The 18,759-nt window shown below is 42.1% G+C and overlaps 2 protein-coding genes across 2 annotated transcripts in view; both read right to left on the bottom strand.

Moving 5' to 3' along the window:
- Nucleotides 1-3,365, bottom strand: part of LOC111155237 (NME/NM23 family member 8) — a 57,811-nt gene extending 54,446 nt beyond the window's left edge. Inside the window, exons 1-3 of the mRNA XM_022515351.1 lie at nt 3,333-3,365; nt 3,197-3,254; nt 2,910-3,016 (exon numbers count right to left, since the gene is read on the bottom strand). Coding sequence (XP_022371059.1) covers nt 2,910-3,016; nt 3,197-3,254; nt 3,333-3,365 — 198 coding nt within the window. The remainder of the gene's footprint in view (nt 1-2,909; nt 3,017-3,196; nt 3,255-3,332) is intronic.
- A 10,978-nt stretch (nt 3,366-14,343) lies between these two features.
- LOC111155205 (probable G-protein coupled receptor 141) lies at nt 14,344-15,231 on the bottom strand. Its single transcript, XM_022515302.1, has one exon. It carries the CDS (start codon nt 15,229-15,231, stop codon nt 14,344-14,346), a length of 888 nt encoding a protein of 295 aa, XP_022371010.1.
- Between the last annotated feature and the right edge of the window lie 3,528 nt (nt 15,232-18,759).

The raw sequence follows: 18,759 nt of genomic DNA on the forward strand, positions 1-18,759 counted from the left end.
ATAAGTAAATAAAATCTTAAAAAAAAATACAAGTGTTCAAGTCTTTTAAAAGGACACATAACAACAAAAAAATTATACTGGCCACTTGGCCTAGGGCGATTTCAACCTCATAGGCTGCTCCCAATGGAGGTTTTGAGATTAAATGCATTTTTATCATCCTTTATGGGCAGGCCACAGCAAAAAAACAGCATCAATTTATACAAATGTGCTATTGTTGAGTGCAGTCAAACATGACCAGAGAAACCATTCAGGGAGGCACAAAATTCTTTGTTCTTAAATTCAACAGATGCTAGTTTTATGGAGAGTAATATGAACATATTTTGGGAAGAACTTACTAGCACTTCCCAGGGGGATGGCTATAGTAACAGAAAAGATTCCTTGTGGAGTCCACTGAGGAATTCTGTCCCGCTGGGGTACTACTGGGAGGACAGTCGGAAGTCACTGGGCTGAGAGAGAGCACCATTAAGACCTACATCCTCACACAGCTCTGAGGTGAGCTAAATAGGGTGTCCACACATCATGTGCTCTAATTCCCCTTCCACACCCACCCCTCCAGCACCACAGCAGTGCCTGGCCTGAACATAATATCCAGGTTTACAAAGAGGGATTTAATGCCTCTAAAGCACTTGGGAACACAGCATCAAGTTACACCTTCTCAGTCTCTAAGGACTGCTTGCCTTACCTTCCTATGCCCATGTTCTCTTCCAGGTAGCCTGACAGGGGTGCAGGGAGCCTACCTTTTTGTTGGTCTCTCCCCACTGACCTCATTTCCCTTTTAGACACTGGAGTTTTCCCATGGCTCCTAGCCCATGAACTTGCACTCCTGCCACTCCCAGACGAAGTTCCCTTATGCCAACTGCCAGGACTCAAAAAAATTTTCTACCTTGATTCTCAATCCATTTGCCAACTGTTAGAGCCTCCTGATATGGTTTCTCAACTTCTATACCAACCCTGTGTCTACTGTATCTGGCAATCTCCATTAGGCCCCATTCTGTGTCCTCTGAACTCCATTTATCCTCCCTGCCAAGGATGGAGTCTCAAATCATATTCCAGATCCATTCCGGTGGCTCAGAATGAAGCAGGCTGTTACAGATGGTCGCCCTTTCAAAAACTGAAACACTCTTACTTCAGAAGACAAAGTCAGCCTCTGGATAAAAAGATTTAACAATTGTAGGGACGCCTGGGTGGCTCAGTACGTTAAGTGTCTGTCTTCAGCTCAGGTCCTGATCCCAGAGCCGTAGGACCAAATGCTGCATAAGCTCCTTGCTCCACAGAGAACCTGCTTCTCCCTCTGCCTGCTGCTTCCCCTGCCTGTGCACTCACTCTCTCTCTGACAAATACATAAAATCTTTAAAAAAGAAAAAAAAAGATTTAATAATTGTATACAGCCACCTACTCTCTTGCAGAGAAAAAATAATGAGGTGAGTTTTCTAAGCCTTAGGCTGCTTAACTGTAACCATGAACTAAGGAAAAATAGTCCTATAAAGTAAGTAAGGGCACCCGGGTGGCTCAGTGGGTTAAGCCTCTGCCTTCAGCTCAGGGCATGATCTCAGGGTTCTGGGATCGAGCCCCACATGGGGCTTTCTGCTCAGCAGAGAGCCCGCATTCCCCCCCCCGCCTGCCTCTCTGCCTACTTGTGATATCTGTCAAATAAATAAATAAAATCTTTAAAAAAAAAAAAAAAAAAGGAATGTCCAGAAGAGGATGGACAGTCAAGTTAAGGTCAACCAACAAACTCATCCCACGGTCTGGGTTGGGAAGGGTCGCAGAGAGATTCTACACATGAAAACCTGCAAGGGGCTGAGGTTTCATGTTTGCGTTATGGACTATGCATTTTAGGTGTAAGGAGTAAAGATATGAAACCAGTTATCACTTCTGCACCTTAGTTCTAGCTGGTTTGGAGCTGCTTCTGCCCAACAGAAATAGAATGTGGGCTACACATATTTTTTTAAATTCTGTGGTTCTAGTAATAACAGTTAAAGGCTAAAAAGAAACAGGTGAGAATAATGTAAAAATATATTTTACTTAGTCCAAAATACAGTCATTTCAACAAGTAATCACTGTAAAAGACTATTAATGAGATAATTCATTTTCTTTTTTTCACACCAAATCTTCAAAATCTGGTGTGTATTTTACATTTAGAGTACATCTCAATTTATGGGCTAAATTTGAATCAGAAATCACTGATTTGTAATTCGAGTTTATAAAATGTATAGTCCAAAAAAGTAGATGTACATACCAAGTTGTCCCAAACAACTTAAAAATTTCATAATTCCTGAATTGGTTATCAGTTTTTAAATTTAAATTTAAATTAATTAAAGTTAAAAATTCAGTTCCTCAGTGTCACCAGCCACATCTTAAGTGCTCAAAAGCCGTTTTCGTCTAGTGGCCACCGTATCAGACAACAAAGCTCTCAGCAGATGGCAACCTGATGTGGACAAACTGAATAATCAATACAACGAAGCCCAGAAAGTTTAGCCATAATATTTTAATCCCTCGTCACATCTCGGTGACAAAGGAAGGGAAAATCACTACCACTGGAAAACTGGTAACTGGGTTAAGTGCCCAGAGACCCTCCCAATGCTATCCAGTAAACAGCATTTACAGCCCAGATTCTAAAAGACACACACTGAACAGTCAAGTGAAAAAAAACAGATCAACAGGCATTCATATGTATACTTTCTGATGTTCTCAATCATAGTAAACAACCTCAACACGGTGGGAGACAGGATAAAAATCGTGATGGTCTCAGATCCGGTAGAACTAGACATACAGTAAAACTGCCAAGTAAATATTGTCCATGTTTGAAGAGTTGGCAGGTTGTTCAAAATAAGACAATCCTTAAAGACAATATTTAAACACTTGGAAGTATCAGGAAAATAACCGTTTACTGGAAATGAAATCCTTACTACAGCAAAATGCAGAAGTTCGTCTTCGTTCAGCTCATTTTTCAATTTTCTGAATAAAGTTTGCATTGCTTTGCAAGGTCCACACCAGGCTTGGTAAACGTCGATCACTAGAAGATGATAATATTTATGAAAAAACAGAGTCAAAGAATCTGAAATAGCAGCTCATCCCAACGCTGCACGCGGCAGATGAAGGAGGTTTTTACATTCTTAGTGGTGAGGTGCACTCTGTAGGGGCGGGGCAGACTTGAGGTTCCCAAATGGCCGGACAACCAGGAGAACCCCAGTACCTGTTAGGCCTTTGTTCTGCAACATCTCATCCCACAGGCTTTGAGTATTGACGACTGCCTGCAAAAAGGAGGCCGCTGTCAAGGGGTCTCCAAGAGCCAACACCCCACGTAAAGACTGTTGGTAGGTCATGCTCACCTGTAACGGGACCTCTCGCTTTTTCCCCGCCATTTATCCCCTGTCATGGGAAAAAGGGAAGACAGATAGAAAACGTTTAAGATGAAATTTAAATGATGTTATTCCCTACGCATTCAAGCAGTATCTTAATGCCCCACAGAATATTTCCTTCGACGGTATCAGAATATACACTCCCCCCATTTCTAGGGAGAGAGGAGCCCAGGTCGCCGAGGGATTCCTCAGGGGGCTCTGCCCTGTTATCTTCCTCTCCCAGTAACTCTGGGGCAAGGTAAGAATGTTGCAAGGTACAGTTCCTTACAAAGTTTTCTTTTCCTGAAGCTTCACGGGGTGTTCTGTCTATTTTCATTTGCACACGTGTTAATTGTCTGTGACCAGCTCATGGATCCTCCTCGGGTCCCTCTCCACGGAGGTTTAATGAGTAGAACAAGAAGACCCTAGGGTGGTCTTGAGCAAGCACATCACCAACGATCCGCAGAGTTAAGTCAGTGAGGCCCTAACGGCCCATTCCGGGGACTCGGGGGCGCTCAGTGTGGTGGCCTGCGCGCGTGACAGCGGGCCTAGCACAAAACAAAGGAGTTATTCGGGACGACAAAACAAAGTCCCTCCCGGGTAAAGGTGCTGGATTCTCCAACAAGCTTAGCACAGAGCAGGTGCTCCTCCAAGCTACACCCCGACGTTTACAAGAACGAGAGAGAAGAGGCCCCCGAGGATCCAAACCAGTCCCTGGATGAGGCCTGCGGCCTTTGTGAGCACGGATCCAAGAGGTCCGAGTACCTGGGCACGGAGCAGGTAAAAACCTAACGGTCTGGACGTCGGTACACGCTGGTCCCGGGAAAGTGACAGAAAGAGGACCCTGGAACCGACATCAGGAGGAGGGGCCAACGTCCGCGGCCGCCCCACCCATGCGGTGAATCTGGCCCTCCCCCGCGGGGGCGGTGCCTCGAGGCTCCCCAAGCCCCAGGGCGCAGGTCCAGGACCGCTAAGCTAGAGTCCGGCTGCTCTTCCCGCGCGCGGGGCGAGGGGTGGGAGGGTGGGGGAGTCCGCTGCCCGGAGCCCCTGTACCTCTTTGCTCAGTGCCGGACAGCCCTCTATGCTACGGGTGCGTTTGCCACCTGCAGGTTGACAGAAGCTCTCCCGGACTGGTGACAACAGACATAATCACTGGTGTGCTGGTAGATGTTAACAACTAGCTCTCTTGGAAATTACTACGAATCATGATAAGTTTTACTGGCATAAATAAGAACAATGTGTGACAACAAGTAAAGAATAATTATAAAGTGTACAATATTCTGTTGCAAATTCCACAAAGCCAATAGATTTTTACAGAATGTTTTCATTGATTTTTGCTGGGGTCTAGCATTCATAGCCAATTCATACATGCAATTCATTCACGACTTGCCAGATTCCAAACATGAATAAATGCTTGGCCACGTTCACCATTAAAATCATGTTAAATACAAAAACATGTCTAAATACCGGTTTTCATACAGTTTTATCTCCTTACCATGAGTTGTTTCAAAAAGTAGTAATTTTCTCACTGCTCTAAAATAGCACTGTAATCTTGAACAAAGAGATAATGTTGATTATGTTTTAAAATATATGTTAGATAGCAAAATACTGATGAGCGCATGTCCTTAAATTTGAAACACTTTCTTTTTGCAAAATAAAAATAAGCTTTCCCATGAGAGAACCACTGAAAGTCTATGTGGGAAAAATATTTTCATAGGTACTCTCTATTGCGAAGATTCTCCTATTTTATGATCATGATTTTTTATTATTATTTTAATAAAATTAACAGCTTGGGTGTAATGTGACACCTATAGAATGGCCTAATCTCAGCTGGTCTGGATTGATGACATGCTTGTTTCCCAAGCTTCTTGGAGCACCGTAGTGACTTCTTGGCCAACACTACAGAGTATATGAAGTAAGTATAAATGATATTCTGCAACTATGGGTCCATGAGTGGTTTTAGAGTGGACATGTGAGCCTGTCATCATCATTCAGGAATACTAATTGGACTTAGGATTTGCTAAAACTCAGGAGTTAAAGGTGAAAGGTGAGAGGAGAATCAATGGCCACACATAGCTGGGACGTGCCCATGTGTGACCCGCTCCATATAAGAAACACTTAACAGAACTTGAGATCCCAGTGCCTTTGCATATAGGTGGGTGGTTGAAACCAAGAGACAAAACATATACTGTGCAACACTGAAATGAGAGGACAAAGAAGCCATTGAGGATGATAAGAGAAAAACTGTACCCTAAGATGGCGGACCAAACCAGCAAGGGAATTCCAGTCCCTGTCTCAAAGCCCTTCCGGATTCTTCTTTCCTACCCCGTTTCCTGCTCGCGCCAAAAGTACCAAGTATGTGAAAGTAGAAGGGTATAATTTACCCTCCCTGCTTGTGCTTGGGGCTTAGACCTTTGGAAATCATTCTCCTCTGAGCCCACCGGTGTTAAATAAACCTCCCATCCTCCAAGGTCTCCAAGTGCCACTTGGTTCTTCCGCCAGGATCCAGTCCAAGTTCCATAACAAGGACACTGCTGATAATGAATATATAAATAATAACAAAGCATAATATCCTCATATCTCAGATTAGAAAATAAACACAATCAGCAATATCACTTCTTGGAAGCTTACAGATTATTTTGCACACCTCAGGGGTGTGCATAATACATTGGGGACCACTAGATAGAAAATCAAGATGTCTACAAAATAACTGGGCAGGAGATAGAGATTTGCAGATAATTGGCATATTTAAAGGACAGAAGAGTAGAGTTGGATGGCCCAGGAAAGTATGGCATTTGAGAAAGTGAGGCCCCAAGAGGGTGCACTAGGAACATCAACATTTAGGAACAGAGAAATTGAAGCTAATGAAGGAAACTGAGAAGGAATAGCCAAAATGGGAGAAGAACCAAGAGCAGGTGATGTCACAGAAATCAAAGGATGAGATGATGGAAAGCCAACAATTGTCAATATTGCTAAGTGCTGCAAAGTGGTCAAATAAAACAAACAAACAAAGGTCAAATTAAATGTTGCTTATGTCGACTAAACAACAAAGAAGTCAATGTTGATGTCATGAGAATGTTTTCAGTGGAGTCTTCTGGGGAAAGTTGCTGGAAAAGAGAATGTCAAGACAGAAAGTAGAGGCAAAGAGAATCAACAGCTCTTTCCAGAAACCTAAAGATGAAGAGAAGGGACGTTGCCCAAGACTGTGGGCTGGTTTTAACTACCTTTCAATAAAGTGGAAGAGGTTGGCTACACCATATTGAAAGGGTGATTTTTCAAAGTCAGGAAAGCAAAGGTTGAAGAAATAGAGAAATAGAGCTTGAAGAGATGGCAGGGCACAGAAGGGAACGAGGCTCAGATGAGAGGACTGGCGCGCCTTCCAGCAAGAGCAAAAGAAATACGACCATGTTTCTGTATCCTGTTTTCCTCTCTTTTATGAAGTTATTAAAATATCTTACGCTTTTAGTGACTTTAATTATTTTTATTACAAATATAAGGGCCTGTTCAGCCAGAGCAGCCCCACCTGGGTTGAACAGCCATTTTGTTGCTTATGCAGTAAAACTTAAATTGACCCTGCCCCCACCCCCCCCCCCCCCCCCCCCCCCCCCGGGGAACTTACTTAAAAGCAAGCCCGGGAAACCAGTCCCAGGTAAAGAAGCCCAAATACAAGGGTGGGTCAGGTCAGGTAGAGGTAACAGCCCGAATTCGGGGATGAGTCGGGATTGAGACATCCAATCAGTAAAGCGCGCATACTGTCTCCCTAGCTACCAAGGAGTGTGGGCCCTGCCTTTTGGGGGGGCCAATTCTCACCAAGGTGATAGGCTAATTCAAATGTCTACTATAAGGTAAATTGTAATTCAATTGGTCAGTTATGTGTGACCTAGCATGACTGTTCCCTTTCTCTGTGTGTTATAATCTCATTCGCCACCTGTGTGTGGCCAGGCCCAAGCACACGGCCTTTGCTCTATAAAAGTTAGTCTGTGAAGCAGGGAGGGGTCAGGGATCGCACTCTCTGTAAGAGGCGTGGCCCCGGCGGGTCGGTTTGATTCTTGATGCTTGGTGCAAAATAATGCTTTGCTTGACCTTCACTTTGTATCAGTCTCGCTCCTTTAATCACGGACCCATTATTGGGGGACCCAACACAAGTATCTTGGAGATTCCCTGTGGTTTAAAACTGTTAGCATTCAAAAGTCTATATCCATAAGCTGTATTTTTATCCAGTCAACCTTGCCCAGCTCCCAGGACCTGACCTTTACTGCATACTTGCTTGCTCTCACTGACCTTTGTCCCACATTGTTCCCTGAGCTCTTCTTTCCAGCTTAGCTCTTAACTCAGCCAAATGGAAAGCAAAATCCCTTCCAGAGATAACAACTGAGCTGAGCAGACCTCCAGCCTACCCAGCCCGCTCAGACCAGTTTGAGCTGAACTCCTGACTCAGGCCAGCACAGAATGAAGGTAGAGTGATCTCTAGAATGCCACACAACTACTTTTACCTCTTATAATGCCAAAATCTCTGCCCCAGGAGGAGCGCAAGCCTCATTTACATAACGTACAGAAGATCTCACAGCTTGATCAAGGGTGTGGGCTTTATGGGAAAACAGTGGGAAACTTCTCAGCATTTAAAATGGAAAGATTTACAACAGATGGATGACATTAAAAGGTTTTGATTCTTAAAAAAAAAAAAAGAAAGAAAGAAAAATCCGCTGTGACATCAGTGTGACTATTGGAGTAAATGTGTTTGGGGTAGTGAAAGGAGAGATAATAAGATAGAAAGCTATTGTAGCAGTAGGAGAGGGCAGGGTTAGCCCTACAAGAAGGCAGAGAACACAGGCCAAGGGCAAAAAAGACTTGCATGAGATATCTTGGGCTTAGTGTCAATAGGACTTACGAAGGCGTGCTTTATAGGAGTGAGCGAGGAGAAGAATCCACAGAAAACCCTGAAGATTTGGCTGAGTGAATGATATTTTTCACGTGAGGGTGGAAAAAAGAACTATTAGAACTGGAGGGAAGATCATGAGTTCAGGGATTCTAGGATGACACAGTGGAAGGAGAAGACCAATGAGTCTCACCACTATTGACTGTTAAGTCAGGATTATTAAGATCCACAGAATGAGTGACTCCCAGGGAATAAGTTACAGGGCAAAAGTCCTTGAGTAATAATAGCAGGATCACCCTTGCTCTGTGTGATCAGTAATTTGTGAATATATAACGCTTATTACATTAAGGCTTTTCTGGCTGCCCCCCAGCATACATATTTTTTGTGAAATCCCTGTGAGGAGGCAGTATTGGGTAGTGGGGGGGTCTTTGTGACCTTGGGCAAGTTTCTTATCCTCTTCATAGTCTAGTGTCTTTCCTGGAGATAATAATAGAACCTATTTAATCACTTTCTGAGGATTGGATGATTTAAAGTAGATGTAAGGCTTAGAACAGTCTCCAGCAGGGGAGTACTCAATAATTGTTATCTATTGTCATGTAGAGATAAAACTCTAAAATATTCCATTTAGTACTCCTGTGTGGGCATCATCTATCTAAAACCTATACCTTTCCACAAAAATCCCTATCACTGTTATAATGAATGGAGGCTAGTGCCCTAAAGCAAATGCAACAAAGTTAAAAAAAAAAAAAAATCCCCCTGGCACAGGTGCATGATATTGACCTCGCGGTATAGCCCTGCAGCATTTCTTCTTAAGGGGGTACCATTATTTTTCTCCTGCAATCTACTTGACATTTCCACCTGAAATAGCCCAGTGGAAAATTGAGTGGAAATAACAGAAACTCAAAAGGCAGTTTCAAGACACGTGTGCATTTATAAAATTTTTGGGTTTTTTTGGTTGGTTTGGTTTGGTTTTCAGTTCTCTTCAAAATCCAGAATGAGTTGGAGGGCAATAGAGTCACATCAGAACTTCTTGCTGGATTCTTCAGTGCTGTGGCGTGAAGTTGTCTTGCCTGAAGCTAAAGCCTCTGACCTTCTCACAGGGAAATGGGGAAGACGTGGCAAGTCCTCTCTATGGATGCATCCAAGGCCACGTTTACTCTTTTACCCTGATAATATTTATGTCAGTGTCTCCGCCTCTGCACCCCACCTCGTTATTTATTTGAATCTGTTGATATTTGTGAAATCTTTCCTTTTGTGAGACGGGGAAGAGGACGTTTGGCTTGGGGAAACCGAGGCAAATGCAGAGAATGGGAGTTCCCCTTTCCACTCCACCTTCAGGAACGGATTTGAGTTCTTAAGGAATCAGCCACCTCTCTGCAGGAAGCAGAATGCAACTCCAATGGAAAAACTGAAAAGGCATTAATGAAGGTACGTTTCTGTGAGCAGAAATGAGGGAGCCAACAAGGGATACTGATGTAAACAGAGATTGCAGCACCAAGTCCAGGCCTGGAGGGACATAGGGAAGAAAAGACCTTGGAATTCTCCATGGAATGCAGGGAGAGCAGGGCCGTGAAGTAAAAGCTGAAGCCTAGAGCTGCAGGCCCTGCTAGATGTATGATAACAACGTGGGGAAGGGGCAGAGAATCAAGGCCGCATCCTCATTCCTCCCTCTGGACCAACTCTCCTGCAGGTAACTCCCAGTGGTCAGATCCAACCAGGAGCCCAGTAACAAGAAAACCCAAAGTACCATGCATCAGGGGCGGATTCCTGGTGCTCAGGAGCAGGGCCAGGCAGAGAACTCCATATAGGGTTGGGGAAAAGATCAGGGACAGATAGGGATGTTTATCCAGAGACTTAAAAAATTCTAGACATGGAATGAAGGCCAGAGGAAACAGAAGGATGAAAGACAGTTTAGAGACTCTGGACCTAGGTAGAACTGGGGACAATTCATTCTGTCCAGCCATGGACTTGGAGCCCAGCAGAGTTCTTGTGTTTTGATGACTGTAAACACTGGAAGAACGGGAGAATCTGGGCATGGACATTGGAGATCTTGTGCCACTTTGTGGAGAGAAGATTTTGCCAACTAGGAGCATGAGTAAGAGAGGAAGGACAGGGCAGACCCATGTGGTGGCTGCACTAATGGTCCTGTATGTGGATTTGCAAGAGGAAGGCTTCCTTCCAAAGGCCCTTAGGTCTGTGGGCTGGAGCAATCCTAAGTTGCTTAATACAAACATACATGACATTTTTCTATAAACAAAAGCTAGTGATAGCAGGGATATCTTGCTTCACACAGGCATTAGGGTTCTCTGCAGAAACAGAACCAATAGTATCTATATGGAGAGACAGAGAATTTGTACTTGCTGTGCACTGCTATCTGTACTCTTACAATACCATTTAATTTTTATATTCTGAAGTAGGTTCTATTATTCCTGTTTCACATGGGAGGAAAGTGAATTTCAGAGAGACACAAGGCCAGTCTCCTGTAAGAAAAAGGATCCTCAGATACATCTCCAAATGATCTCTGGGTGATGCCGATCTGTGCTGTCCAATATATTGACCATGAGCCATGTGTGACCACTGAAATGCAGCTACTCAGAGCAAGCCTCAAATACACACCAGATTCTGAAGAGCTTAATAGGAATAAAAGAATGCAAAAAAAATCTCATTAATAATTTTTATGTTGATTGTTTCTTTAAATGATAATATTTGGGATAGAATGGGTCACATAAATCATATAACTCAATTCAACTTCACTTGTTTCTTTTTCATTTTTTAATATGGTTAACACAATCATTTCATTATATCTCTCAGTTGTGTGGATCAGGAATTCAGGCAGGACTGAGTGGGCAATTTCTCCGCACTAGCTGAAGGGGACTGGGATCACATTGTGGCAGCTCCACGGCAGCGGGGTGGTCTGGCGAGCCGAAGCAGTTTCGTTCCCATGCCTGGTGCTTTGGCTGGAAGACTGGGCTTCTCTGAGCTCATCTCCCCTTCATCTCCAGCCATCCATCATAGACATCTCCACGTGTTCTCCCCAGCAGGGAAGTCAAACTTCTTCCATGACAGTTCAGGCTCCAAGAGCAAGTGTTCCAAGGAAGGGGAAATGAAGGTTTCCAGTTTCTTAAGGCCCACTTCTGGGAAATGGCAGGGTCCTTTCTCCTCTGTTCTGTTGGTTGGCACATTCGCAAATTCCACTCCCAGGGAAGGGGAAGGGGAAGAGATTCCATCTCACAGTGGAAGCCGTGCCAAAGAATTTGTGTCCATTTTTAATCTATCAAGGTATCTAGGGCAGCGATTCTACCCCTAAAGAATAGATGATATTACATCATGAGAATCTAGGTGATTCTCACATCAGAATCACCTAGAGGGCTCGTTAAAACGCATAATCACTGGGTTCCACATCTACAATTTCTGAATCAGTAGGTCACAGGTAGAGCTCAAGAATTTGCATTTTTAATAAGGTCCCAGATACTGCTCCTGCAGGTGGGGATCTAGGAACCACACTCAGAGCGCCCGTAATCCATACCTCAGTATGACTAACAAAGAGAAATTCCTACCCACTCCCCAGCTGTCCCCTTTGCAGTCTTCACCCTAAAACCACTCCAGTGTATTTCCATGTAATATCATCTATTCTTTAGGGGTAGAAGCAAAGCTTATACAATACCAGACACAGTTCTTATTGACTTAGAAAACAGGCAATGATATTTCTTGTTATCATGAACACCTGGAACAGGCAGGAACTAACAAGTGGATGTAAATCTCAGACACAAGTGCCTTATGTGGCAGCATTCCACAGGTGTAAATAACTCGCTTACTTATTTGTTACCTATTACAGTGTAATACATTATTCTGAAACTTACTAGGTGAAGACAACATTCATTGTCTCATTGTTTCATGGTAGGAATCTAAGAGCAGATTAGCTGAGTGGTTCAGGCTCAGGGTCTCTCAGTGAGGTTGCACTCAATGCCAGCCAGGGCTGCCATCACCTCAAGACTCAAATAGGAGGGGATTTGCTTCTGAGCTCACTGCATGTCTACTGGCAGGTCTCAGGAGATCCACTCCCGAGCTCACTCACGTGGTTATTAGAAGGTATTGACTCTTTGCCACTTGTGCTGCCCCATGACATGGCGGATGGTTTCCTCCAGGGTAAAGCAATCCAAGAGACAGCACAAAGGAGAGAAAGGATGCCCTAGATGGAAGCCATAGTCCTTTTATAACCTAAAACTGGAAATGATACCTCATTGCTCTGCCCTATTTCATTCATAAGAAGTCAGTAGTAAAAGGGGAGATTGCACAGGGGCAGGAATATCAGGCAGAGCTTATCAGAGGCTTCCTTAGCTCCACTGCCCACAATATTAAAAGGAAATCATGGAACCCAACAAAGTAGTAAGCGAGTAATGACTACATCCTTAAGTTACACAATCAATCACAATCTTGAAGTTACTCAGGACATATCATATCCCCTTAAAAAGTGATTACATGTAATTGAAGTGCACTGCTATTTATCTTGTTCCTGTTTTATAAGCAGGTTTATAAAATGGTTCTTCTATAGTATTTTAAGTATTATAAATAATAATAGAATAATAATAAGTGTTTATAGGCAAAAATAAGAATAAGCATCCATTAAGTTACTGACTTAATAATTACATAAAGCATGAGATTAACATTGACGAATAGCATCTGAGCCTCTAAAGTCTATTTTTACATGAATCAACATTTTGAATCTATTTTAAAATTATTTATAAAAAGTGTCGCTGGATTTGGAAAATAGGTAATGTTATCCTGAGGATCACATGCCTGGCACTGTAACACAACTTAACACATGCTTCTATCTTGTTTCACCTTTACCCAAACCCTGTAACATGGGATACTGGGGCTCAGAGATGATAAATACCTCATCCATGATTCCATAGTTACCAAAACCTTTGAATCCACATGTGTGGATGACTCTCAAATTCTTTTGTATTAACTATGCTGTCTTGTTAGCCAGTAAGGGTTTGGTTATTTGATTCATTAAAATTTAATATCAAAGGTAGCATTATTATAGGCAAAGAATAAGGGCATTTCAATTTCTATGTCAGGTAAGTATCAACTAACACAATAAAAATAACCAAGACAACCAACTGCGATTCTATTGATCAAAAATAATTTGATAAATTCTATTATCAAAAATAACCAAGACAACCAACTTGTATTCTATTTATCTCAATCCAGGTTGCTTGTCTTGGTTATTTCTATTGCATTTAACTGATACCAGAGTTGATTTTCATTATGTAATATTACTTGTTCATATAGGGTGCCTTGGATAAGCTTAAAAACAGTCCCACACTCTCAAAAGTTTGGGCTCTAATAGAGTCTAATGTAGTCTAGTATAGCATGCTTTGACTAAGACCAGCTGCTTTCCACCTTTTCCAATTTCTTTTCCTGCTTAATGGATCCATATCTGGAAACGTCAATCTGGGTGGCATTCTTTATTTCCTGAGTATCTACAAAGTCTTAGTCAGAATCAAGCCATATTAATGCTCCAGCAATCCTGGAAGTGTTTCCTTCCAATAGTCAAGTCTATTGACTACTAAACTTAGTTCTTTCCTCCAAATACTATGGCCAGCTGCCATATCTTCGCTGACTATCGGTCATTTTCAAGAGGCACTTATATCAGGTTGAGCATAAGTTGAACAAGTTAAGGCTCTAGAGTCCATGTCTTCAAATTCTCTAGACCTTAAAGAAGAGATAGTTTGGAGAAGGAGGGAAAGAACATTCTAAGATCAAAGCTCAGCAATAACAAAGGCAAAGAGAACAGGCTGGACTGTTGAGTAGGAAAGGCCCGTGGTTGTGCTCAGCGGGAGTAAGTACTGCATGAAAAAGAGGTAGCAGTTGAGTCTGGAAAGGATGTTTGGGGTCAACTTGGGTAGAGCTATGGCAAGTGAATATACAGTTCAGGGAGAACAGATCACCCAAGAAGAGGGGGACAATTGGTCTTCATTACCTTTTCATGGAAAAATAATTCCGGTGACAATTAAGAGCTGAGAATTTGAAAAATTTTGAAATCATAGTAGCAGTTGTTCATTTGAAACTGTTTTGTCACAATGGTAAAAAACCAATTACAAAGTGAGGGACAAGGAGTATTTAATGGATAACCCCACCTATGAAACACACCATATCCAGGCAACAGACAGTAGTCAAAGCAACAAAAATTTCATTATAAAGAACTAACTCAGAATTGTCTATCTCTGAGTAATTTTGAATAAAATGTACCCGGAATACGTGATGGGGTATAAAACAGACCACTATTACTAGGAGGAAGAAGAAGCTCTTGATTTGAGCTCTATAGTCTTGATGTGCCCACATGTCAGGCCAGAGAGCTTTTATCAGTTGAACGATGACACCCATCTCTATCAGAAAGAGTATAACAACTGTTGAGATCATAATGACAATCATAGAGTAGTTCAAGATAATGAGTTCCCCCCGGTTGAGATCTTTGTAGAACTCAAAGCACCGTGGTTTTTCTGAGTAGCTTGGATGTATGCCATATTGTAAAAGTAATATTGGCCAAAAAACAAGGCTGCCCATGGTCCAAATAACAATGCTTAATACTACCATGTGGTATTTTTGCAACTTTTGCATTTGGAGTGTCTTAAAATAGACGAGCAATCGGAGTATGACAATGGCCACATAGAAAACAAAGGTGAAGTACATATGACCGTATATTATGCTGCTGACCAGTCGGCAGAGAAAGGATCCGAACTCCCACACCCCTAAGATATAATAGCTGAGGCGAAACGGGAGGCTGATCAGGAGAACTGAGTGTAGCACTATGATATTGAGAATGATCATGGCAATCATGGATTGGCTTTTCCTTTTGCACATCATACGTGACATCAGTACTGTCCCCATGGTGCCTCCAAGCAAAACCATGCTGTAGAGTGTTATCAAAATCATCCTGCAGTGTCCCTTGCAATGGCCTTGCTCTGTGTTTGAGGCGTTTGGCAGGGTGGTCATATTGTTGGACTCCATGTATCACCATAAAATGCTTAGAAGACCGTAAACTCCTAAATCAAAAGTTTCACAAAATTATAACAGATATATGGAAACTATACAGCGACTAACTAATAATATTGAGTTTTACAATCCTAGCCAACTGTTTATAAACCTCAAGCTGTAGACCCAATAAATATTGTCAGGGACTCCCCTTAATTACCAAAACATTGAAGAAAAAGAGTGAAGCAAAATCACAGAAATAAGTCTGTTTGAGTATAAAATTCATAACTGTAGACAGTCATTCTATTAAGCTCACATGCCAGGGCTGAAATTAGCATGGGACATGTTAGCCTGTGGCATAAAATTTAAAGAAAGGCCAAAAACTCATTAATTAAAATCAATGGTATTTTAATGCAATTTTTTAAAAAAATCAAAATTAATGCAAAAAACTCATGATGAATAAAATAACAAAATTTTAAATAAAGGCAGAGTCAGCATACATGCAGGTCACACTCATCTCAGATCTACAAAGGTCATTTTTTCTATTGTTAGAAATCCAATTTGGGATAACATAGAGAAGATCATATAAATTGTGTGCAATTATTGTAAGAAGATGCATCAGACATTTTAAAATATTTTCTTCTAGGGGTACCTGGTTGGTTCAGTCCATAGAACATGTGACTCTCATCCTTGGCAACATGAGTTTAAGACTCATGATGGGCATAGAGCCTACTTTAAATAAATATATAATATTTTCTATGAATAGCTTCTGAGTAGGGAGCTGCCCACACTATATCCTGCACTCTTCTTCTTGCTAACCCTGAATCTTAGACTAGTATGTTACATTTCCGTGAAAACTTGGGGTTGATGGGTGAGTTCTGTTTAGTTTTGTTTTCTGTTTTTGTTTGATTTTTTAAAAGATTTTATTTATTTATTTATTTGAGAGAGAGAGAGAGAGCAAAAGAGAGGAGAGGGAGAAGCAGTCTCCCCACTGAGCAGGGAGCCCAATGCAGGGCTCAACCGCAGGACCCTCGGATCATGACCTGAGCTGAAGGTACACGCTTAATCGACTGAGCCACTCAGGTGCCCATGTTTAAGTTTTATGTAAGTTTTTCAGGCTGGATGTGTAAGGAGCAGTGACTGCGTAGCAATCTGCCATCCTGTAAACGAGTGCCAGATCTGTCACTGGGTCGCTGTGGGAGTGTGTGTGAGTCACCTGGCTCCACAGAGCTCAAGCTGTGAAATGGGAGAGGTCCTACTGTCTACGTGAAGCAGTTATTGGAAAGTTACATGAGCTAGTGCACTTGAAATAGCTCGGTAACAACAGCAAGAAAAGCTTAACATGAAAGATCAGAAATGAAAAGACATTTACCCCTTTCTCCTTACTTTATGTACCTAGGCAGATATACACTTAGTCACATAAAACTGTTATGGCACCAGTAAGTATTTATGAATATTATGAATGTCGGATATTTATGAATATCTGACAGTAAAAAATAAAAAACTTTTTCAAACCTTTGATTGGACAGTGTGGGACTCAGACATCAACAGGTCAGTCATCCCTGTCCGGAAGGATCTGTGTCCCTTTTTCTCATGTATCTACCACTAACCTGGCCAGAAGCAGTTTGAAGGATGGTATCTGAGGGAGAAGCTATTCTACAGCAAATGTCTAAGATATTTTAGAATTTTTCTTCTGCTACTCCAGCATCTCCTCAGAGGGAATAACTAATTTCTTTGTTTGTGAAACATTATATTGGACCTGGCATATTTAAATAAGATTTTATTACAACTCAAAAATGTGATTATCAAATTTTATGTGCTAGGATATGCACTTTCACAAAGTACATATTTAAAATATATAATGCTGGGGCACATGCATGGCTCAGTGGCTGGGTGTCTGCCTTTGGCTCAGGTCATGCTCCGGGGGTCGTAGGATCGAGCCCTGCATTGGGCTTCCTGCTTAGTGGGGAGTCTGCTTCTACCTCACTCTCTCCCTCTGCCCACTCATGCTCTCTCTTGCTCCCTCTCTCTTTCCCAAATAAATAAATAGAATCTTTAAAAAAAAAATTTTTAATAAAATAAAATATATAATGCTTATGTGATTTTTGTGTGAAACAGAAGAGTTTCATATAACTTATGAACAAATATGATACCAATTTAGTTTAAAATTTTGGTAGTCTCCAAGTCTTAGAAGACAAGGTTCAAATTTGAAATTATTTTAAAGCAAGGAAAATCTAAATTATTTGTCAGTTGCACAGTTTCAATGCACACACCTTCCCAGGCTGTATGACATTTGGAAACAGTGTACCCTGCCACTCACCAGCAGCCTAATTGTGGGACAAATGCTAAGCTCTAAAGCTGTCTCTTCAGCTATAAATATGGGAATAAGAACACATATTTTGTAAGAAGTTACATGGTGTCTGTAAAGAACCTAACAGATTCCCTGACACAGGATAGGGCATCAAAGTACCAACGCCTCTTCTCCCTCCGAAACATACACAAGGATATTTCACAAAAGCAAGATCCCACTCTTCTGTAGTTACTTCTCAGTATTGTCCTAAAAATATTTAAATGCATGGGGACTATGTTCTACTGTTTCTACCCCCTCTGGCCCCCCCTGCCCCACCTCAAGACTTAAGGCCACAGCCCCCACCTCTTCACCAAACATTATCCTTCAATAGCCTGTAATTTCTAGGTATTTCTCTGCTTGTTTTCTAGGCAGAAACAAACGACGCCCCAGACTACTTACGCGATCTTTTTTCCTCTTAGGATTTGGTTCTGCTGGAAGACTCAGGGCACGCTGCTTATTTATGGGTCATCCACATCAGGGCGGGCAACAAGAACATGTAGCTGGAATCAAGACTCCAGCAATGACAAGCATCAAGAGAAATCTTGGGGTGAGCTATGAATGACGAGCACACTTCAAACTGAAGACTTCCGAAGTTGAACAGTCAAGATGGAGGACCCAGATAAACCTCCTGAGGGCCACAAACAGATGTTGGTCTCCACAGCTCGTGGTTAAACATATAAAAGAGCATTCTTATACATCAAGACTTTCATTTTTACTGTTATTATTGCAGAAATTTTTCTTAGTAACCTGAAAAACTTCCATGGTTTTCTTTTTTTCAAAAGCTGCCTCTTATCATACTTGTATGTTTTAGCCCACATGTTTTACATGAAGAATATAAGAATGACCTAGAGGAGGGGTGCCTGGGTAGCTCAGTCGTTAAGCCTCTGCCTTCGGCTCAGGTCGTGATCCCAGGGTCCTGGGACGGAGCCCTGCGTCGGGCTTCCTGCTAGGTGGGAGCCTGCTTCTCCCTCCACTCCCACTGCTTGTGTGCCCTCTCTCAGCGTCTTCTCTCTCTCTCTCTCTCTCTCTCTGTCAAATAAATAAATAAATAAGAATGACCTAGAGGAGTTCTCTATCAGACACATTCATATCTTCAACAGTGTGCTCAAAATATAGCTCTGTATTTTAATTTTCAAAGACTCCCTTCCCTCAGCAACTGTATTTAGAGATATGGTTCTTTTGAAGCCCAAACCTCTGTGCTGTAATTTCCACAA

The sequence above is a fragment of the Enhydra lutris genome, unplaced genomic scaffold (genome assembly GCF_002288905.1).
Source record: "Enhydra lutris kenyoni isolate GAN:26980312 unplaced genomic scaffold, ASM228890v2 scaffoldscaffold40, whole genome shotgun sequence".
Lineage (NCBI taxonomy): Eukaryota > Metazoa > Chordata > Mammalia > Carnivora > Mustelidae > Enhydra > Enhydra lutris.